Below are 22664 nucleotides of genomic sequence, written 5' to 3'. Positions count from 1 at the left end.
GAGACACCCGAGTGACCATCACATAGCCATGGGGACATTGCAGTGACCATCACAGAGTGTGGGGACAGGGGAGTGGCCCAGTGTGGTGCAGGTCCAAGCTGTGGCACTGCAGGTCTGGATTGTGGCATTGCACTCCCAAAACATGGAGTTGCACACCCAAATAATGGAATTGGAATTGCACACCCAAACCATGGAATTGCACACCCAAATAATGGAATTACACACCCAAACCCTGGAATTGCACGCCCAAAATATGGAACTACACACCCAAACCATAGAATTGGAATTGCACCCCCAAAATATGGAATTACACACCTAAACCATGCATTTGCATACCCAAACCCTGGGATTGCACACCCAAAATATGGAATTACACACCCAAAACTTGGAATTGCACACCCAAACCCTAGAATTACACACCTAAATCACAGCACTGCACACTCAACCCCTCCATATCCCTGTCCCCAGGGTTTGGGGTCACACCTCTGGGATCCCAGGCTCTGTGGCCTCAGGCACATTGCCACCATTATTTTTCCATTATTTTCCCATAATTTTTCCAATATTTTCCCATTATTTTCCCAGGAACATCCCAGGCCTCTCCTTTCCCCCTGCCCCAGCCCAGGAGCTGCACGCTGAGATCCCTGATAAGAGATAAGGGATGCTGCTCCCCAGCCCTGGCCAGCACGTTCCCCTTTGAGGGGCCCAAATCCACCCGAGATGAGTCAGTTCCTCCAGCTCCAGCCCCTGTTCTACATGGAACTGGAATTTCTCATTTCATTTCGGCCCTGCAGGGGAGGCAGAGCTGCAGGAGACAATGGAGGAACACAAACACTCTGAAATCTAAAAATAAAATAAATGTCAGTGCCAGGCAGAGCAGCCCTGCCTGTGCTCGCTGTCAGCCCTGCAGGAGCTCTGGGATTTGGGAATTTGGGACAATTCTGGGCACCGTCAGCAGTGATGGCTGGAGACAACACCTGGGACAGGACACAGTTACAGGAGTAAAGTAGGGGTTTATTAAAAATATTTAAATGTATTTATTAAGAATCCTTCACAGGATTCACCGGGGGCAGCGCAAGAGCCTGGCCATGGCTACACCGAAGAGTCAGAGTTTTCATTTTTTTATAAGTTTTGGCCCATTTTCATATTGGGGTTAATTGATGGGGGGAGACCCCAAGGGTGGGGCTGTCCTGGGGTGTTTTTAAACCCAGGGAAGTGGAGCTGAGGGGACAGAGGAGTTCTGGGGAGTTTTTATTCCTTTGGCAGGGGAGGAGAGCAGAGTTGAGGGGAGAAAGGTGTTCTGGGGGGTTTTTGATCCTTTAGCAGTGGAGCTGAGGGGACAGAACTGCTTTGGCGTGTTTTTAATCCCAGGGAAATGGAGCTGAGAGGACAGAGGAGTTCAGGGGTAGTTTTAATCCCTTATCAAAGGAGAAAAGCGGAGCTGAGGGGCCCAGGCCGGCAGGGCCGCCTCACGGCCGGGGCTGTGTCTCCCTCTGCTGGGCGGCCGCGACTCCTCTGCAAACCCCGCTCCACGGAGATCGGGACTTTCTTCGCTCAGAAGTTGCAACAACACCTTTTTTCTTTCTTTTTTTTTTTTTTTTCCCTGTAACGCTGCCCTGTTTTGGGTCTCCTGAGGGATTTTGCGCATTTTGGGAGAATTCCAGAATCCGGGAGCGGCAGCACCTCCTGCCCGCTGGGGGGCGCCCTGCAGGACGCGCCAGAACCCGGAAGTGCCGGAGCACCGGAAGCGGCAGAAGGCGGAAGTGCCGGCGGGGCGCGATGGCGGCGGCGGTGTCGGCCCTCAGCAGCCTGGGGGTGCCCGAGGCCGATGTGGGGGTGAGGCGGGGACGGGATCGGGTGGGACGGGGGTCCCGGCTCCTCCCGGGGCTCCTGCCTGAGTGCGGGTCCTTGCAGAGCGAGGAGGAAGAGGAGGAGGAGCAGGCAGAGCCCGGCCCGGCCGCGGCGAAGGCGGCGGAGCAGAGGCGGGAGGAGCGGCTGCGCCGGTTCCGGGAGCTCCACATGAAGCGGGTACGGGACCAGAACCGGGGCCAAACACTGCCTGGCTAGCTCTGGGGGTCGGGCTGGGCGATGTACGGGGGTCCCTTCCAGCCCTGATTGCTCTGGGGTTGTTCGGGGTGGGTTTGTGTCCCCCCAGGTTCGGGGTTGTTCGGTTCTGTTCCCCTCGGGGTTTGGGGTTGTTCCCCTCGGGGTTGTTCTCTCTCTCTCTGTGCTGGAGTTTTGCCCTGTTTGGTTCCAGTACGAGGCCTGCAAGCTGAACAGCCAGGAGGTGGTGGAGGAGGACAAGAGGCTGAAGCTGCCCCCGAACTGGGAAGCTAAAAAGGCTCGGCTGGAGTGGGAGCTGCAGGTGCAGGAGAAGAAGAAGGTAAAGAACTCCCCAGAGCCCGGGGTGTGAGCTGGGATTAGCTGGGCTGGGCTGGGCTGTGCAGGGCCGGGATTAGCAAATCTCCTCTCTCAGGAATGTGCAGCCCGGGGTGAGGACTACGAGCGGGTGAAGCTGCTGGAGGTCAGCGCTGAGGACGCCGAGAGGTGGGAGAGGAAGAAGAAGAAGAAAAACCCCGACCTGGGCTTCTCAGGTGAGATTAAGAATTGTATAACATATATTAAAAATGCTATAAAATAGCTAAAATAATGCTATTTATATGTAAGATTACAGATTTCACTATAGAAAAAGCAGCTAAAAGGGATTACAAATTGTTCTATAGCAGAATCTTTTTGGTCAGTAATTACTTGTGAAAACCAATGCTATAAGAGATATTTAAAATTGTAAAAAATATATTAAAACCAGCATAAAATACATAAAATAATGCTATTTATATATAAGATGATAGATTATGCTATACCAAAAAGCAGAAAAAAGGGATTACAAGTTGTTCTATAGCAGAATCTCAGTAATAACTTCCGAAAGCCAATGTTATAAAAGATATTAAAAATGTCATAAAATATATTAAAAATTCTATAAAATATGTAAAATAATGCTATAGAAATATAAAATAATGCTATAAAATATGTAAAATAGTGCTATAAAAGCCATTCAATGCCATCATTTTTAACGCAGACTACGCGGCGGCGCAGCTGCGCCAGTACCAGCGGCTCACCCGGCAGATCAAGCCCGACCTGGAGCAGTATGAGAAGCTCAAGGAGCAGCAGTGAGTCCTGGTGTCAGTCCCTGGGGCATCTCTGAGGGCTCAGCACACCCTGAAATCCCTCCTGCCTGTTCTGTACTCTCAGGGGTCCAGCTTCAGGAGGGATGGGGGTAATTAATGAGGTTAATTTCTCCCAGTTTGGCACTGGAGGAAATGTTCACCCAGTGAGGTCACGTTCCAGTGGGTAATCAGGCACTTCCTGGAGCAGGGTTTGGGTTCTTAAGCTGGGTTTAAGGACTGAGACCTGCCCAGATTGCATTCAGACAGGTTTCTGGGGGGATCTGTATCTTCCAGAGGCACCTGCTGGTCCCTGTGTTGGGTTTAATGTTGACATTTGTCATCTGAGTCTGGGATTGGCACAGCTGAGTGAGCGTGACAGGGGAACTCAGGCAAAAGCAGGGAAACCATGAGGACAGGGACAGGAGAAGGGGTGAGGGGATCAGAGTGAAAGAGGGGAGATTTGGGTTGGATATTGGGAAGAAACTCTGCCCTGTGAGGGTGGGCTGCCCCTGGATCCCTGGCAGTGCCCAAGGCCAGGCTGGGCATTGGGCTTGGAGCAGTTTGGGATGTAGGGGTGGCACTGGCTGGGCTTTAAGGTCCCTGCTGGGATCCCCAGGAGCCTGGGCACTGCCAGGGGTGTAACTGTGCTCTCCCACAGCGGGGAGGCCCTGTACCCCACCTCCAACAGCCTCCTGCACGGCACCCACGTGCCCTCCAAGGAGGGCGTGGACAGGATGGTGGCAGACCTGGAGAAGCAGTGAGTACAGGGGGGCACGGGGGGAGGGAGGGCAGGGCTGGGGGCGCTGCAGGCCCGGGCTCAGCCCCTGCTGCCCCCCAGGATCGAGAAGAGGGAGAAGTACAGCAGGAGGCGGCCCTACAACGACGACGCCGACATCGACTACATCAACGAGAGGAACGCCAAGTTCAACCAGAAGGCTGAGAGGTTCTACGGAAAATACACAGCTGAGATCAAACAGAACCTGGAGAGGGGCACGGCCGTGTGAGCCTGCCTGGCACTGCTCAGAGCCTGGGCTGTGTGAGCCTGCCTGGCACTGCCCAGAGCCTGGGCCCTGTGAGCCTGCCTGGCACTGCTCACACAGAGCCTGGAGAGGGGCACGGCCGTGTGAGCCTGCCTGGCACTGCTCAGAGCCTGGGCTGTGTGAGCCTGCCTGGCACTGCTCAGAGCCTGGGCTGTGTGAGCCTGCCTGGCACTGCTCAGAGCCTGGGCTGTGTGAGCCTGCCTGGCACTGCCCAGAGCCTGCCCTGTGTGAGCCTGCCTGGCACTGCTCAGAGCCCGGGCCCTGTGAGCCTGCCTGGCACTGCCCAGAGCCTGGGCTGTGTGAGCCTGCCTGGCACAGCTCAGCTCAAACTGAGCCTGGGCCCTGTGAGCCTGCCTGGCACAGCTCACTCCTGCCTCCTCTGTTGCCATTTTCTATTTTAAATTGTATCAAAAGTAGATTTTTGCTGTTGCTGTCTCGTAGTGTGCTGAAGGATGTACAGAATTCAGCTGTAAATAGCTTTGGCTGCAGGAGTAGCCAGGTTCTGCCTTTCATGCTCTAAATAAACTCTTTGCTCTAATGTGGGAGTTGAGGTTTTGTTTGCCAGCAGGATGAGGAGCAGTGACATTCCCATGGAAAGGCAGCTCCCCCTGTCCCTCAGCAATTCCAAGGTGGGATTTGCCCCCTGGCTTGGCAGCTGCCCAGCCTCACCCACAGGGACAGGACAGACACAGAATCCTCCCACCCATTCAAGCCTTAATTAAAGAAGATTTCAGACAGGAGCAGTCCAATTTAGTTTATTTTATTAATAATTTATTTATACAAAAGCCAGGTTTAACCAGTTACTCCCAGTCCATGCAAGAGCTTCTTGTGTTCCTGAATTCCTTTCTCCTGGAGCAGAGGTCTGGAACCCTCCTGCACTTTCCCTTCCTGCCTCACAGGGAGGCTCATCTCGAACCCCAAATAAACACAAGCCTGTAGTAACTGGAGACATTTCTGTGGCAGGCAGCTAAAATCCTACACAATCCCCACTTCCAGAGGGGACCCAGGGAAGGAAGAGGCCTGGATCAAGGCAGGATCCACTTTTGGAATGATGCTGCTGGGAGTGCAAAGGAAATCCAGAAATAACCACATGGACTCGGGCCTAACACCCGACACAGCCAGTGCAAAACTAAACTTTATTCACTTGAAGTAAACAGTTACACAAGGGAAATCCAGGTGTGCAAAGAACAGCTACTCAACTATGGTTTAGAAAAAGTTACCCACCTGCAAGTTCTAGTCCAATAAAGCAATATAAAATATTTACAAATATACACAAGATTCCCATCTTGGCTTCTGGATCTGTGTGCTCTCTATCTGAAAGAGAAACCTAAGATTCCAAAAATTAAGACCTCAAAATAAATACTCAGTATTAACAAGTCTTCAAGCCCTCGTGAGTGTCCCTCTGTGCTGAGGGTGCTGCAGTGCCAGGGGCTCCCCTCAGCGTGCCCGGAACAGGGAGCTTTTGGGTGAGAAGTTCAGGAATGTTTTCTTCTCCTCCTTCTTGACAGGAACCCACTGCCCATAGGGGCTTCCCTTCCTGTCATCCTCCCTGGCTGGAGAAACCACTGGCTCCTTAACCACAGGGTGGCTCACTGGCTTCTGCAGGGCAGGCTTGGCCATTGTGTTCTGGGAAAAAAAAAAAAAAAAAAAGATTTCCTGTAAGAAAAGGTGTTAAAACCAAGGGTTTTATCTCTGCTGATCTGGTAAATCATATAAATGTTTTCTCTCCAATTCCTGGAATTCCTGATGCATATACTGGGTATCAATCACATGCACTTAACACAGGAGAAATCCCTGAATCATGAGTTTGCATTACTAGAGCACATAACTTGAGATAATCTGTGTTTTAAATTAGTTCTAGTTTTAAATTGTTTGGGTTGAGGGTAAACACTTATTTCAAACACACTGCTGAGGTGTATTCAGGGTGCTCCACCACCTCCTGCAGGGAAACCATTACCAACATTAAATTCCTTTTGTTACTGAGGTGATTATTTGGGAAAAGCCCAGCCAGGAGGGCTGGGACTGCATCACTCACATTAGGGCTGAAGGAAATGCTCCTCTGGATGGTTGCTCTCTCCATGCCAGCCTTGCTCTCGTCCTCAGCTGCACTCCCAGGTTGCTAGAGAAGAGCAGACACAGCTCAGGAGGGGATCCCTGACCCAGGGCTCAGCACAGCTTTCTCTGCAGAGGTTCAGATTTCATCTAAAGGAGCTGGGAAGCTGCAGCAGGGCTGAGCCCAGAGTGCAGCTGAGCCCATTGCTGGGCCATGGAGCAGCTCCAGCCCAGAGCAGAGCAGGGACAGCGAGGGGCAGAGCTCTGCACACCCCTCCTCTGGAGAACAACAATAAACTTATCTGCAAGGGATGCAGGCCTCTTCTTCTGTACTCTCTCAACATCTGCAATATATTGCATATGTTTATGAAAGGGATGCCTGCACCATTTGTGTCAAACCCTCAGCAAATTCACTTCCCTTTGCAAGAGCAGCACCTGAGCCAGGCAGTGGCTGCAGGTTTGGATTTACTGTGACTCAGGGGAACACACCACGACAGAACCAAACTAAAATTCACTTTAAGCTGCTCGAGTTTCTCCCTCCCTTCAATTCACAGCAGCTACAGCCCACAAAGTCCCTTAATTACCACCAGATTTTCTTCCTCATGTCTGGAACCATAGTCATGATTTCTATAAGACAGAAATAAAGTATGTAAAATGCATTGTGTGCTTGGGTATGGAATTTCTGGGAAACAGTTTGTTGCACATGAAAAGCTTTTAACAATTAAAAAATGCAGAAAGATTTAACCTTAAAAAAAACCAAAAAAACCACCAAAAACCTCAGGCTATTCACTAGGTTTGGCAAGGAGACTCCTGATCTTAGGTCAGAAGGCATAAACCAGTGGAATTCATGGGAATTATCCCATCAGGAGAACAAGTCAAAGGAACAAGTCTCCTCTCCTTCCCCAGCTGTCCCTACTGGACACTCAGGGATCAACCAGAGGCCCTCTGTGCTTCCAGCTTAAGGCAGAGCCTCGAGGCCTCTGGAGAAGTTTTTGTTCAAGAGTTTGAGCTCATAAGCACAACCTCCACAGATGAACTACAGCACAGCCATGCAGACAAGTCCAAGAGGTGTTTACCTGGTCAGGAGAACACTCCATACTTACCTCAGCTGACTCCGCGGCCTCCTCACGCTCCTGCTTCTCGGTTTTGATCTCCTTGGCAGGGGCAGAGATCCTCAGGCTGGCTGGCAGGACAATGTTGTCTGTTCCCAGAGCTTTGGCTGCATTGGCTTTTGCAATTTCCAGGAGTTCCCTCTTGTCTACAAGAGGAAGGAATAAAAAAAGTGCTTTGTGTCACATTAAAATCCACGTGTACCTCAAACCTAAATGCTGCACATTTTACATCCATTCAATCATCAGCTAGGACGGATCTCATCACAGCCTGTCCCCTGTGCCAATTAACATTCTGAAGAACAATTTTTATTGCAGCATTGGCTTTTGCTATTTGCAGGAGTTCCCTATGGTCTACAAGAAGAAAGAATAAAAAAAAAATGCTTTGTGTCACATTAAAATCCATGTGTATCTACTCAAGCCTAAATCCTGCAGGCTTTACATGCAATTATCAGCTAGGACAGATCTCATCACAGCCTGTCCCCCGTGCCAATTAACATTCTGAAGAACAATTTTTATTACATTTATAATGCAATTTTTAACACATCTGTCCAACCACACTGAGGTTTCCTTCACTCAGAAATTACAAACCAAGCAAGCAAAGGACAGACCACCTGCCTGGCCCAACCACCCCTCCCGGGTACCTTTCTCGCTGAGGTGCAGCGGTGAGTGGCTCCGGGAGCGCGAGCGGGAGCGGCTCCTCCAGCCCCGGTAGGCCTCGGGGTACACGGTTCTGCCGAAGCCGTAGTAGCGGCGGCCGCGGGAGCGGGAGCGGCTGCGCGAGTACGAGCGGCGGTAGCAGGGCCTGCCGCGGGACCAGGAGCGGGAGCGGCGCCGGCCGTAGCGGTGCCGGTAGCGCCGGGGCCGGTAACGGGAGCTGCGGGAGCTGCGGGAGCCGCGGTAGCGCCGGGAGCCGCGGGAGCGCGAGCGGCTGCGCGAGTAGGAGCGGGAGCGGCGCCGGGAGCGGCGGGAGCGGCGCCGCCGGGAGCGGGAGCGGGACCGGGAGCGGCTCCAGCTGCGCGAGGAGCGGCCCGAGGAGCTGCTGGAGCTGGAGCTGCGCGAGGAGCGGCTGGAGGAGCGGCTGGAGCCCGAGCAGCTCCGCCGGGAGCCGCGGCGCTCGGGAGAGTCCCGGTGCTCGGGAGAGCCCAGCCTCAGGTCATCCATGAACTCCGCCATGTCGGCCGTCTGCCCCGCGCTGCCTTTGTGCGCGCTGTCAGCCTCGGCCTCGGCTCTGCCTGCGGCTCGGCAGTGCCCCGTCTCTGTTCCTGAGGGGAGTGGGGGCAAGGTCAGCGTTTATGGCACCGGGGCACTTCCTCAGCACCACAAACACGGTGACACACGGGCAGCGAGGCCAGGGGTAATTAAACAGCCCAACACCTCCGGCCATCCTCCAGTGACAGCTCAGCTCTGCAATTCCCCCTCCTGCACTCAGCCACAAAACTGAAATACCAGGAATTAAACATCCCAACCATCTTCCAGTGACAGCTCAGCTCCCTCTCCTGCACTCAGCCACAAAACTGAAATACCAGGAATTAAACATCCCAACCATCCTCCAGTGACAGCTCAGCTCCCTCTCCTACAGTGTGCCAAAAAACCGAAACACCAGGAATTAAACACCTCAACAACCCCAGCTATCTTCCAGTGACAGCCCAGCTCTGCAATTCCCCCTCCTGCACTCAGCCACAAAACTGAAACACGAAGTTGTGTGAAAAAAAGAAAGGCTCCAGTTTAAACCATGAGTGGTTGGTTCTGTGTGGGTTTTAAGTGTAATTCCTTTTGCAGTATCTTTTTTCCTCCAAAAAGGAGGAAAATCTTGATATTCTTGAAAGCATTTTCAAGGTCTTTCATCACCCACTATGATACATCTATGATACAAAATGACCATTTGCCTGCAGCGCAGAACAAAGTGAGTTTTCCGCTTACACTTCCCCACAGGTTCTTACTCAACAAGAGAAAATGATAGTATCTTTTAAACATAAAGCAAGTATTAAGAAATACTTGCCAGTATTTCGTTATAAAACTCGCGGCACACAGGCCCACAGATCTCAGCAAGCTGCTGCTAAAAACGCTCTGTGCAAAGCCGGGTGATGATTCAGCGGCCGTGACTCGCACAGGACGCAGTAATTCTTATATTAATAATTAAAATGGCTGTCCCTGGAGTGGCAGCCATTTTATGGCTACAAAGGTTACTCGGGGTAAGGATCTTATCACAAGACTTAAGCCCGGAGTTACGTAACCAGTTTACAGTTTAGGGAAGCTCGCTCTGACACCGAATTTCTATTTAGCGCTCGGCGCAGAGCGAGGTTAGGCAACAAATCCAACCCCCGCACTGAAATCTATTTAAAATATAACTTGCGGGAGAGCTGTCAGACGCACTTTTCTCGCTACTACTCCGCGTAAAGTTTCACTATTTCACCTCTACGCCAGAGCCAAGGTCACACTGCCGGGACGGTAATAAGAGAAACCCCCGGCTGCCACCGCCACCCCGCTCCCGGCCCGTGGGGCCCCAGGGCCGGTCCGGACCCCCCGGTCCCTCCCGGTCCGTGCCGGTCCCGCACTCACCGCTGGGCGCTGCCGGGCACGCCCCGCGCTGGTTCCCCTGAGGCACCTGCGCGCTCCTGGAATAAAACAAATAAAAACCCATTAAAACCCACCCGAGAGCGATCCACGGCCCTCACCCCGCAGCGGCCACCGGGACCGGCCGCTCCCGCCTCCTCCCCCCCGGCCGTGCCCCGTCCCGCCGTCTCACCGGCTCCAGCCCGCCGGGCTGCCCCCGCACGGGTCCTGAGGGGAGAGCCCCGCTTCGTGAGTCACCCCCATAGCGCCGGGCCCGCTGCGCCAGCCGCGATCGGCGATAGAAGGGCGATAGAAGGGCGATAGACGAGCGACAGAACCGCAGCTGCCGCCGCCCGCCAGCGACTGACGGTGCCCCCAGAACCTTCCAGAACGTCCCTCCCGTTACGCAACCCCCGCGCTCGCGGCGCACGCGCCGGCCCCGCCCCGCGAACGGCCGCCCCGCCCCCCCGCCGGCACTGCGCGCGCGCGCTGCGCCTGCGCGCGGCCGCCGCCGCCGCCGCGTCCCGTGACGGTGCGCGAGGGATGCGCGGGGAGCGCGCGGGGCCGGGGGCGCGCACGGTGCGGGGGATGCGCGGCGTGCGGGGATTGGGGTGCGCGGGGTGCGGGGATTGGAGTGCGGGGGATGCGCAGGATGCAGGGACTGGGGTGCGGAGAATGCGCGGGGTGCAGGGATTGGGTGCGGGGATGCGCGGGGTGCAGTGACCGGGGTGCGGAGGGTGTGCGAGGGATGCAGGGATTGGGGTGCGGAGAATGCGCGGGGTGCAGGGATTGGGGTGCGGAGGATGCGTGACCCGGGTGCGGGGGATGCGCGGGGTGCCGTGACCGGGGTGCGGAGGGTGTGCGAGGGATGCAGGGATTGGGGTGCGGGAGATGCGTGACGCGGGTGCGGGAGATGCGCGGTGCGCGGATCGGGGGTGCCCCGGTGGGATCCGGCGCGCTGCTCGGGCGGTCCCGGTGCTCGGTCGGTGCCGCGCCCCGCGGATCCCCCGCTTCCAGCGCGGACGGAGCCGCCGTTTCCTCTCCTTTCCCCCGCAGTCGCGGAGCCATGTCCGGGTTCCTGGAGAGCCTGCGCTGCTCGGAGTGCGTGGACTGGGGCGAGAAGCGCAACACCATCGCCTCGGTGGCCGCGGGGGTGCTGGTACGGCCGCCCCGCTCCCCTCTTTGGGCTCGGTTTGGGTTTTCTGAACTCAGATCAAAATCAGGAGCGGTTTGGGAGCATCTGTCCCGCGTTACAGGATGGGAGGAAGCGGCCTCAAGTTGGATAAAAGGGGAATTTCTGCATGCAGGATCGTCAGGCAGTGCTGGAGTCGCTGTCCCTGGGAATGGTTAAAAATACCTGGATTTTTGGGGCATTTGGGCACGGGTTTGGTGGGTTGGAATTGATGATTTTGGAAGCTGCTCCTCAGCAATCCCAGGAAAGGAAGAACAGGGATACATTGTCCCCGTGGGTAGCAGCAGAGTTACTGACAAAATCCGGCCTGCTTTCCTCCGTCCATTTTTTAAATTTCGCCTTTTTTTGCGTTTTTCACAATGTGGAAATAACTGCGGGAATGGGCAAATCCCTGGCTCTGCAGCCAGCCTGATCCCAAACTAATGGTGTCAGTTTAGTCTGGGTTGGAGGCTGTCAGGCTGCTCAAATATTGATGTTTTATTAGAGCCATCTCAGGCTGAGGACAGGCTGTGTCTGTGGTTTAAACTCTGTATTTGAAGCTTTATCTGCATTTAAAATTCTGTATTTTAAGCTCTACCTGCATTTCAAGTTCTGTATTTTAAGCTCTATCTGCATTTTAAGCTCTATATTTTAAGCTCTGTCTGTATTTTAAGCTCTATCTGCATTTTAATTTCTGTATTTTAAGCTCGATCTGTATTTTAAGCTCTGAATTTGAAGCTTTATCTACATTTTAACCTCTTTTTTCCCCCCAGTTTTTCACAGGCTGGTGGATCATCATCGATGCTGCTGTGAAATACCCTCAGATGGAAGATTTCAACCATTCCTACCACGCCTGTGGGGTGATAGCCACCATTGCATTCCTCATGTGGGTGTGGAAAAGTTAAATTTTAATCTATTAAATTTAACATTCATTTAAATTTATTAAAATTTTAAAAGCTTAATAGTCATGAAATAGTACATTTATAAATTATTTTATAGTATATTTAAGTAGTATATTTAATAAATTTTTAAAAGTATATAATATATAAATTATTTAGTATATATTAGTAGTATTAGTATTATTTATTATTATTTATTAGTAGTAGTATTATTTAGTATATAGTATTAATATTAGTATTATTTAGTATTAGTATTATTTAGTATTAGTATTATTTAGTATATAGTATGTAAATTATTTATAAATTATATTTATAAATTATTTTCTCCAATGACACTGGACAAACCAACAGTCCCATCAAATTTCTCCTCTATAAAAGAATGCAAACCAATAAGTTATTTACAGAAAGTGTGTGAGAAAGCTCGTTACAACAACGTAAACATCAGAAAGCTTGGAAAATCTTAAAAAATCAGGTGACAGCCATATGATGTGCACTTCTCACACAGGGTCCCACCCCAGCAGGGCACAGAGAGTGAAAAGGAGATTTTTAATGCCATTTTTAATGCCATTTTTAATGCCATTTTTGTCCCCTTTTCCCCAGGATCAACGCCGTGTCCAACGGGCAGGTGCGGGGGGACAGCTACAGCGAGGGCTGCCTGGGCCAGACAGGTACCAGGGATGGGGTCCCTTTAATTTTAGATTTTCTAAAAAAAAAAAAATTATTTTTGGGGGGATTTTTTTTCTGGGTAGCTGAGAAGCTTCAGAGAAAAATGCAAGCAATAATTATCTGCTTTATTATTCTTGTGTTTTGTTGTTTTGGAGGTTGTTTATTTAATAGGTGATTGTTTTATTGTAAATTGTTTTTATTTGTCAGGGGCTACTATTGATTATATATGATTATATATTTATTATATATATTATATGTATAACGTGTATTATTATATATTTATTATTTATTATATTATTTTAAATTTTATATATTTTATATTTATATATTTATTATATTGTTTTTATTAATCAGAGGCTAAGCTGTGTCAGACTCTGGAAAGAGAGTCACCAGTATTTGTTAGTTTCTTATAGCTTTTTGTTTGTATATATTTTTTTGTATTTTTTAGTATAGTTTTAGTATAGCATTTTTTAATGTAATATAGAAAATAATTTATAAAATTGTTTTATAATAATTTATATAATAGATATTATACAATAGAATTTATACTATATATTATATGATATATTTGTATAATACATATTTTATATATAAATTATTCATTTATAAGAATTTTATTTCTTTATAAAATATTAAAATAGCTTTTTAAGAACATAGGTTCATCATTCCTTCCAACGATGGGGGTCTCAGAAAATGCAGCAGGGGGGTTTGGGAGGGTCCCAGGGGCACAGCACATCCCCATCCCATTGCAGGGGCTCGCATCTGGCTCTTCATTGGCTTCATGATGGCTTTTGGCTCCCTCATTGCCTCCATGTGGATCCTCTTTGGGGGCTACGTGGTTAAAGGTAAGAGCTGAGCCTGTTTTTGGGGAGTTTAAGGTGTTTTAGTTAATTTCTGGATTTTTAGAACTGGTATTTAGAGGTTTCTAGCAGGCCCAGTTTGAATATTTTGCCCTACACTCCGCTCTCCCATATCATTACTGATATTGGGATGGATCTGATCTATTTCTAAGGACAAACTTCCTCTACAAACCCGGCTGGGAACTCCATGGGTATAATTAAATGCTGCAGTTTTAAGGGAATCATTCCCTGGGTGAACACTTATTCCCAGAACACAAATTACTGAGCTCCTGCAGATTGCTCCCAAAGCCTCTCTGCTAAATTAGCACAAGGGAAATGACATGTCAGAAATGGGATAGGCTTGAAAATTACTTCAAAAAAAATTTATGGGGATTTTTTTTTCCTCTTAGAAAAACCAGTGGTGTACCCAGGAATAGCAGTGTTTTTCCAGAATGCATTCATCTTTTTTGGGTAAGACTGACCTCTTTTATTTGTTTACCCTTTAATTTTAATGATAGAAAGCTGAAACTTGCTGTGATCTGGGTGGTGCTGAAGTTCTGCTTTCAGTGTGAATAAACTGGGATGTGCCTGCAGAGGAACTGGGTTAACAGATCCCCTTTTGAAACCTTGTGTTTTAAACAAGAGGGGTTTTAAACAAGGTTTTTGTGGTGTCCCTTTGTGTTCCCACAGGGGCCTGGTGTTCAAGTTTGGGCGCACGGAGGATCTGTGGCAGTGAACTCCCCCTGGGCTCTGCCTGCACCCCCAGAGTTTTGTAAAACCATTTTGTAAACCTTCCATCGTGTCTGAAGAGAAATCAAGCAAAGCTGAAAGCACTAAATCCAGCTCTATTCTGGTTATTTTTTTTACTCTTGTACGTAATCCACTTCAGCGTTGTGGTGTTTTTGAGAAACGTAAAATTCCTACAAACAGCAGTGGAGTCACTTTTCTAAAATGATGTTTGTTACAAATAAAAGGAGAGTGGGACATGGATGTATTTAACCAGCTCTTTCTATGATGTTATTTACACTCCAAGACTTATTAAAAATGCATTTAAACAACCTTTTAACAGATATTTATTACATATTTCCTATATCTGGGCAATATAACCATTTCTTCAATTTCAAAACTTGCTGGTGTGTGGCTTTTCTTGTGTCATTCAGAACTGGGGTGGTTTGGGATGTTTCTTTCCCCTCCATTCCTGAATATTTCCTTTATCCTGTAGTGATAAAGAGGAAATGTGAAATGTGGGAAGTACCAACTCCCAGCTGTGTGTAGAAGGTTTGGGAGCTGCTTCTCAGGAGGAAACATCCCAAGGAAAGGATTTTCCATAAAAGATGTTTGTGGCATCACTGCTCACAGGGTGCTGAAGGAAGGGAAGCAGCCACGGTTCAGTTTTCACTCTTTATTAAGTAAGCGCTGCTCAAAGATTTTCTACATCAGCAATTTCTGAAAGAAAGAAACACTGAGGATCACAATCCACTGAAACCCAGGGTTCAGTGGCACAGAATGCTCTGTCCCCAAGGTGCTGCTCTCCAGAATGGGGTGCTGGCAGCACTGAGCCCCCTGCCCTGTGCTGTCCCTGTGTTTCACACTTGGCACCAAACCCCAGGGCTTTCAGGAACACCACCCTGGCCATCAGAACCTCCCAATATCCAGGTTTTTCAGGAGTTATATATAATATCCAGGTTTTTCCAGGAGTTCAGGCAGGCAGGATGCAGAGTTCTGGCCCTGCTCCAGCTCACTCATCAAATCCTGGCTTGTCAAGGCCTTCAGCAGAATCAATTCAGCTTAAAAACTTGAGTACTTTGCTAGATAAGAGTGCTCCTTGAGAAATGACACTTTGAAATCCATCATTTTGCCTTGTAAACCTGGGAGCTAAAAATACTTTAATGTTTCCAAGCATTTGGATTGAGAAGCCATGAATACATATCTTATAAAAAATATTCAAGGTAAGGCCAACAAAGCAGAAAAGCTGCGTGCAGCTGAAGTTTACATTTGTGAATTTACACTCTGTATCTCTCAAGAATAACTGGAACAGTTTCATTTTTGAGTGTCCATTGGGGTGGCTTTTGTGGGCCTGAGCATTGGTATTTCAGTGCTCTTTGAAGCCATCATAGCTGTTCAGTTTTTCTGGTGATAAAGAGGAAAATCTTATCCTGGTCCTGTCTGTCAGCTGGGATCCTCCACTCAAAATCCAACAGACAAGTGGGGAAACTGTGAACACAAACATTCCTGTATCAGAACACATCAAATAACCACAGGAAAACCCTCAAACCAAGGGAAAAGCTGATTAAAAGCTTTTTTTTTCACCCATTTGTTATTCCTGTAATTCAGACACAGCCTCACATCAGCACCTAAGGGTGCCCAAGGACTGTTTGTGCTGGGAAAAGGAATAACTCTTTTTTTCCTCCATATTTTTAATTCAAATACCTGGAGTTCTTCATCAAGGTGCTAAATGAACTCCCCCACAGTGAATCTGAAATGATTTTGAAACTCACCTCCCAGTAAAACTGGTCATCAAAGTACTTGGAGACATGCACAGCTTTCAGCAGTTTGATGTTTAAGATCAAACCTGTTGGTGAAAATGGAGAGATCCAAAATAAACACAAACAGCAGGGCAAGGGGAGGATTGTGTGTAACAGGAGTTTCTTGGCAACATTTATCCCAATTTAACAGAGCAAAACACAAATTCAGACCTAAATCCTCCAGCAGAGCCCCCCTGACTCGAGCTGGCTTTAAATACAAAAAGAGGCTTGCCAGGATCAAGGGATACTAAAAATGGATTGCTTTAGGTAAAACCCCATCAAACAGCTGCTAGATTATGAAAATACATCAAAATGATGAGTTTCCTGCATGAGAAGTGCCTGTGTATTAAAAAACAATGTGGCTTATCAGCGCTGTTAGTTTGGGATCTCTGATGGGAATCTCTGGGTTTTTGAACAATTGGTTCAACAGTGAATGTTTGGTTATTTCAGCTGGATGTTTTCTAAAGATCTGTTCCTTCTTCATTACACTTAAAGCCATGCAAAGGTTTAAATAAACTAAAACATTCAGAAATCACTGTAGGGTGTGTTTCCCAGCAGTTTTCACTGGCCATTTCTCTGTTGCCCCAGACAGAATTAAAGGCTGGGGAAAAAGCAGCAGCTGCCACAAACCAGAGCATTCCACAGGAGCCACGTGAGGGCTGCTGCTCCCAAAGCAGCAAAAAGTCCCAAAAATCCCCAAATCTCCTGATCAAAGGGCTGCAGCTGGGCTCAGGCAGCTCCTGATGCTGGTGAAACTTTGCACATTTGCTCCAAATGGCCTAAAAAGTGACAAGCCCCTGTCAATAAGACAACACCCAAAAGGGGAAGTATTTTCATCTTCACACCTCTCCTGTCTGCAGGTTGAAGGCAGCTGTTAAACCTGGGTTAAAATAAAACTTCAGGACTGAAAGAATGGTGCTGCTGGGTTATTTCTGTGCAAAACAGCTCTGGCTGGGAGGAGTCCCTGGCACTCATTTATCCCACAAGTGATTTACCCAGAGTTGCTCCAAGGAAAGAAAGGGATTCCTGGGATGTGTCAGTACTGACCTGTAATCAATCCTGTTATCAGGGCAGTGCTGATGGTCTGGCAGAAGGCACCAATATAAACAAAGGCATCATAACCCAGTCTGGAAAGCAAAAAAAGTGTTTCACCTTTTATTTAGCATTACCACTGGGAATGAGTCTGCAGCTATCAGATTCTCAAAGAAGCTGTAATTCTTAAATCTGCAGCTGCAGTCAGATGTTTTAGGAACACACCAAAGCCTAATGCAGACTTCAGAAGATTTATTTTGTCCATCCTTTTGGTATTAAAACTTCTTTAAATGTTTTATTAAGAACATGATGGGAAGTGTCAGGCCCTCATGCTGCACCCTCATTTCTCCCTCCCTCCTGAGCCCCCCAAAACATCCCAAACCCTAAAGTGAGCCTTCACCTCCTGTGTCTGCTGGATTTAACATAAACAAAAAGGGAGGCAGAAAACAGGACCCAAAGTCTGCTCAAATCTCAAATTCCTTTTTACTGACTTTTTTTTGGTTTTGGACTTCAGGGTTATGGTGGGTTACCTGACATAAAACAATGTATTGTGATGACATTCAGGCTCTCTGGGTGTCCAACAACTCTTCCCAGGGCAGGCTGCAGTGAGGATTATTTATCCTCATTATTTAATACAAGAATTTATGTACCTGGATAAATCATTCCATCGTGTGTCAATCCCATCTTCTACAAGTGCGAGCACAACAGCGGCCACAGCTCCAAGCACAGCAGGCAACCCAAAAGTGAAATGAACTCCAGAAGTATCCTGGAGCTTCAAGGCAGGATTAAAGCACCTCTGGGAAGAGGAAAAGGTTTAATTACACCCAGAAACACAAGTTGGTAATTGCAGATCAGCTGCTGCAGACCTAGAGGATGAATTTGCTCTCAGGAGCTGCAATCCTGCGCTCTGCTCAAAACACCTCAGGTTTCCTAGCTTGGAAAAGAGTTATCCTGCACTGGAAAAACCACTGACACAGCTTATCCAAGGAGCATTCAGGGGGGTGAGCATTACCTGCACACAGTGAGAGCCCAGGATGGTGATGCCAGTGGCCAGCAGCCCCAGGAGCATGGCGATCCAGGGCTGGTGGATGCGCTCTGTGGTGCAGCTGATGGCGACCCCTCCAGCCAGCACTGCACTGCGGATCTGAGCCTGGGAACAGCAACAACAGCCAGCAGGGACTCCTTACAAGGGCTTGTAGGGCTACAACAAGGGGCAGTGCCTCTGCACTGAGAGAGGGGAGCTGCAGATTCAATGTTGGGAGGGTGTAAAGCCCTGGCACAGGTGCCCAGAGCAGCTGTGGGTGCCCCTGGATCCCTGGCAGTGCCCAAGGCCAGGTTGGACAGGGCTGGGAGCAGCCTGGCACAGTGGGAGATGTCCCTGCCCATGGCAGGGGTGGGATGAGGTGATCTTTGATGCCCCTTCCCATCCAAACCCCTCTGTGAGTCTGTGACTGTCAGACCCTGGGCAAGGTTTCGCTTCCTGAGGGTACCACAAACTCTCTTTGAACAGAAAATCCCCATGCAGGGTTTTCCCTCGTCCTTACCATTCTGAATTTGCCATCCTTGGAGGTCAGAGCAGACAACATGAAGGCAGCCACAGCACTCACTGCCAGGGCCAAGTAAGTGTTGAACACTGCTTGCATCTTGGATAAAGGCAGGATAGAATTGAAGCTCGGCCAGAACACCCAGACAAACACAGTGCCTTGGGGACAAGGAAAGAGAGCCTCAGGAGCTGCTCTGAAGCACAGGGAGCCATCACTGCCTGTCCCTGCAGGGCTGCAGCCCACAGGGTGCACTCACTGCAATTCCCAAAGCTTTCCCAAAGCAGAGCTGCTCTTGTCCCACACCCCTAACAGGTGACACAGGCATTGTCACTGTGAGGCACAAATCCAGTTTCCATTGCTGATATCCATGATTTCAGTGCACCAAGGTTCAGATAACCCTGCCTCACACAGGACAGGCCATTTCAGCAACTCTAAACTGAAGGTGGCACTGAGGATTGTGAGATGGTTCATCCTATTCCCACTGATCAGGCAGTTAGTCAGTCATAAATACAGATATAAAATCCTCTGCAGCATTCTTGTGAGGATCTGCTCAGCTCTGGAAATAAACAGCAAACAAGAACTCCAGGGACACAAAAGAGGAACATTTAAATGTTGTATTCCCTAAAGACTGACTGAGAATGAGACTCTGTGGACCCCTGCAGGAAGCTCTGGGCTCAGCTGCTGGCAGTTGCACTACTGTGATAATAAAGACACCAAATTGCTCCCCTAAGAAAAGGAATGAAAGTCCCAGACACTGAGCGTGTCCCTACCCTCATGGGCCTGTCTGTATCACACTCCCCACCCCTCAGCAGGCTTTATCTCTTTATTTCCCTCACCAGCAGGGACTGCCCTTTTCTATCTCTGTGCACCACCTGGAGCAGCAGCCTGAGCCCTGCTGAACACGAGTTCTGAGCTCAGCTCTGGCACACAGCCCCTCACCCAAGCCAAGGGGACAGCCTGGCCAGGAAAGGGAGTGTGAGCCTGGAGAAAGAGCTGGGAGCCTGGAATTGCCTTTGTGCTGAGGTGACCGAGCAAACTGAGCCCCAGCTGTGGCAGGAGCGGCCTCTGGGCCGGGCAGGAGAGGGGCCGGTGTCACAAACAGCACAGTTTGTGTGCTTGGCTGCATCCAGAGCTGCATTTCGCATTTAAACCCCCAACCCTGCCCATGCAATCCCTCCATCCCTCGTGCAGCTGGGACACTCCAGCAGGACTCACCCAGCACTGAGAACAGCTCGGACTTTGGGGTGCTCCTGTCCTTGTCCAGCCCCGGGGGAGCCTCAGGGAAGTGGGAGGCGAGTGCCAGGCCAAAGTAGGCTCCAAAGAGGAACACGTGCGTCCCAGTGAGGTGCTCAGGGACCTGCTCCAACACAACAGTCACAGCTTACTGTGGGCTGAGCAGGCCCCACAAAGCCTTGCTGCAGCTCCTGACAGAACATTCACAGCTTGCTGTGGGCTGAGCAGGCCACACAAAGCCTTGCTGCAGCTCCTGACTGACATCACACGTGATGACCCGGCCACAAACTTTGCTGAGCTCTGACTGAACTCTAGCTGTGAGTTGAACCAGGCCACACAAAGCCTTGCTGCAGCTCCTGACTGAACATTCACGGAGTTGAACAGCACAAAGCTGCTCAGTCCTATGAACATTCACAGCGTGTGAACAGGCCACACAAAGCCTTGCTGCAGCTCCTGACCGAACATTCATAGCTGTGAGTTGAACCAGGCCACACAAAGCCTTGCTGAGTCATGAACATCATGCTGTGCACCCGCCAACAACTTGCTGCAGCTCCTGACTGAAATCTAGCTAGACAGCAGGCCACACAAAGCCTTGCTGCAGCTCCTGACTGAACATTCATAGCTGTGGGCTCAGCCAGGCCACACAAAGCCTTTGCCCCAAAGCTCCAGCGACATTTCCCCACACATCTCTGCCAATCCCACCACGGTACCTCCAGGAATGTCTCGTTGATGTATCTGCTCACGTAGAAGAAGATTAATTCCACCAGGGTCATGACAATGAGCTGCACAGGATTGGCCCTGCCCAGGACAGCCCCAGTGGAGATGACCACAGCAGTCACGCTCACAAAAGCCTTTGCTAGGCTGCAAGAGAGGAAAGAACAACTCAGTCTCAGGGTAACACCCGGGCCGATAAAAAGGAATTACACAGAGCAATGTACTTAAAAACCAAAAGTCCTCTAAAAATGCCTGCAAATGTGACTCTGCCCATCCCTACCAGGGCCCCACAAGGAGGCATTCACTGCACAGGGAGCAATCAGCAGTTCTGCCGCAGCCCAGCTCTAACACGAACTCATTACCTTTCCAAACCAGCTGCCTTTCGCCCTCCCCTAAGGAAAACTAATAAATCCTCTGCCACCACAGAGCACTGGACACCCAGAACAACGAGCAGGAAGTTGAACCCGGTGCTGCTAAAGCCATATCTTCTCAGAACCATCAGGAAGAAGCCAAATCCAAAAATCACCATGTGGTTCACATCTTGAAATTCTGCAGGACAGAAAAGAGCAAGATGGCAGTGAAATCATTAACGCAGATTTCTGGTTTAAAAAAAAAAATCAATTAAAAAATTACAGTTAACTAAGAAGCCTTCAGGTAAAATTTTAATTATTGTTTAGAGGTTGCAAAGAATTCCAGAGCTTTCTTTCCAATGCATAATAAGAGAAAAAATACCCTTAATAAAATACCCCTAATAAAAAATAAGAAGTAAAATACCCTTAATAAAAACACCCTTAAAGCTGAATTTATTTTTACACACTGATCTGAACGGACCAGGATGTGTAAATGGATCAGGATGGGGGCCGAGAGGTGAAAACCCCAACAGAAAACTGACCAAAATTACAATTCAGTCTCGGATCCCCATCACACCTGTGACATAAAGAAGCTGCCAGCACTCCTGGCAAGTTCAGAGAGCAATGAAACCATTCTGCTCCTCACCACCAGACCCTGCAGAGCAGCAGGGATCCCCCCGTTCCCCAGCAAGGTGCTTACCTGGGTAGGGCCTGGATGAGGAATAGTTGTCACTGACACCCGGGAAGCCGAAGAAGGAGCGCAGGAGGAGCAGAGCCTGCAGCACAAGGATCAGCCAGGGCACGCTGCAGCGGAAGCTCAGGTAGCGGGAAGGCATCGTGCACTACATGGAGCAGCAGCTCAGGAGAGATTCCTGTGGTTCCTGTGCCCTGTGGGATGTCCCTGTGCCCTGTGGGACTGTCCCTGTGCCCTCACACCAGCAGCACAGGAGCTGTAGGGGCCAGCAATGGGAGCTCAGCGAGAGATAAAAAGGCCGAGAGGCGTGAGCAGGGAGCAGCTCCTTATCTGGGTTATGGCAGGAGCCAAACGGAGTCCAGCTCACATGGGCTGAGCTCAGAGTGTCTGTGGACACAGCCACAGTCACAGCCAGAGCCAGGGCCACAGCCACATTCGGGTCCTTTTTCTGGCAATCCTGTGAATCCACGGGTCCTGGTGTTCTCTAAACACGGCAACAGCTCAAGCAGCAATTTAGGAATTAATTTAGCTAGCACAATGAGCCTTTCTGCTACCTGTTACTAAATCCCATCCAGGGAGAACACCCCAAAGGTGAGGAATTCACCCGTTTTCCCTCAGGATGGCACATTGGAAAGGTGATGCTTGGATTCACAGCTTATGTTTCCAAACAGAGACCAAAGCTTGGTGATCTTTGACAGGGTGAAACACAAAGTAACTTTTATTAGGGAAAAGTTCTTTTGCACGAGGGTGGTCAGGCCCTGGCACAGGGTGCCCAGAGCAGCTGTGGCTGCCCCTGCATCCCTGGCAATGCCCAAGGCCAGGCTGGACAGGGCTTGGAGCAGCCTGGCACAGTGGAAGTTGTCCCTGCCATGGCAGGAGATGGAATGAGGTGATCTTCAAGGTCTCTTCCAGCCCAAACAAATCCGTGATGCTCCAATTGTAAAGTATAACTCCACCACCAGGAAAACACCGCCGTGCCTCAGCCCAGCACCCTCCTGAGGCAGCTCTAACGCCGTTTAGGGACCCCCACACTCAGCCCATCACTGCCCGGCCGTGACTCGGCAGCCCCCGGCGGCGGC

At 49.7% G+C, this 22664-nt stretch overlaps 4 protein-coding genes across 7 annotated transcripts; 2 read left to right on the top strand and 2 right to left on the bottom strand.

The window, feature by feature from the left end:
- The first annotated feature begins 1705 nt into the window (after window positions 1-1705).
- SYF2 (SYF2 pre-mRNA splicing factor) lies at window positions 1706-4743 on the top strand. 2 transcript variants are annotated; one of them, XR_010442650.1, is made up of 8 exons: window positions 1706-1833; window positions 1912-2025; window positions 2255-2380; window positions 2474-2591; window positions 3074-3164; window positions 3820-3918; window positions 4000-4224; window positions 4312-4743. XR_010442650.1 is itself a non-coding variant. In XM_064731322.1 (7 exons), exons 1-7 carry the CDS (start codon window positions 1777-1779, stop codon window positions 4163-4165), a joined length of 771 nt encoding a protein of 256 aa, XP_064587392.1. In that variant the 5' UTR covers window positions 1706-1776; the 3' UTR covers window positions 4166-4743. The 2 variants fall into 2 exon arrangements, 1 of the variants encoding a protein (XP_064587392.1); XM_064731322.1 differs by having other exon boundaries at window positions 4000-4743.
- Window positions 4744-5318: 575 nt separating this feature from the next.
- RSRP1 (arginine and serine rich protein 1) lies at window positions 5319-10301 on the bottom strand. Its single transcript, XM_064731323.1, has 6 exons — window positions 10112-10301; window positions 9925-9980; window positions 8007-8627; window positions 7357-7511; window positions 6237-6320; window positions 5319-5827 (listed from the first exon to the last, which is right to left on the bottom strand). The coding sequence occupies exons 1-6, from the start codon at window positions 10180-10182 to the stop codon at window positions 5639-5641; spliced, it is 1176 nt and encodes a 391-aa protein (XP_064587393.1). The 5' UTR covers window positions 10183-10301; the 3' UTR covers window positions 5319-5638.
- Window positions 10302-10360: 59 nt separating this feature from the next.
- Window positions 10361-14619, top strand: TMEM50A (transmembrane protein 50A). 3 transcript variants are annotated; one of them, XM_064731325.1, is made up of 7 exons: window positions 10361-10450; window positions 10975-11077; window positions 11863-11975; window positions 12589-12656; window positions 13407-13499; window positions 13904-13964; window positions 14184-14619. In XM_064731325.1, the coding sequence occupies exons 2-7, from the start codon at window positions 10985-10987 to the stop codon at window positions 14227-14229; spliced, it is 474 nt and encodes a 157-aa protein (XP_064587395.1). In that variant the 5' UTR covers window positions 10361-10450; window positions 10975-10984; the 3' UTR covers window positions 14230-14619. The 3 variants fall into 3 exon arrangements, with proteins under 3 accessions (XP_064587395.1, XP_064587396.1, XP_064587394.1); XM_064731326.1 differs by having other exon boundaries at window positions 10429-10497; XM_064731324.1 differs by lacking the exon at window positions 10361-10450 and adding an exon at window positions 10506-10529.
- Window positions 14620-14882: 263 nt separating this feature from the next.
- Window positions 14883-21858, bottom strand: RHCE (Rh blood group CcEe antigens). The gene is made up of 10 exons (XM_064731561.1): window positions 21592-21858; window positions 20904-21090; window positions 20538-20688; window positions 19810-19951; window positions 18595-18752; window positions 18063-18200; window positions 17701-17846; window positions 17066-17145; window positions 15992-16065; window positions 14883-15707 (listed from the first exon to the last, which is right to left on the bottom strand). Exons 1-10 carry the CDS (start codon window positions 21725-21727, stop codon window positions 15681-15683), a joined length of 1239 nt encoding a protein of 412 aa, XP_064587631.1. The 5' UTR covers window positions 21728-21858; the 3' UTR covers window positions 14883-15680.
- Window positions 21859-22664: the final 806 nt, after the last annotated feature.

Source organism: Zonotrichia leucophrys, chromosome 23, assembly GCF_028769735.1.
Source record: "Zonotrichia leucophrys gambelii isolate GWCS_2022_RI chromosome 23, RI_Zleu_2.0, whole genome shotgun sequence".
NCBI lineage: Eukaryota > Metazoa > Chordata > Aves > Passeriformes > Passerellidae > Zonotrichia > Zonotrichia leucophrys.
This window is presented reverse-complemented; position numbering and strand designations above follow the sequence as displayed.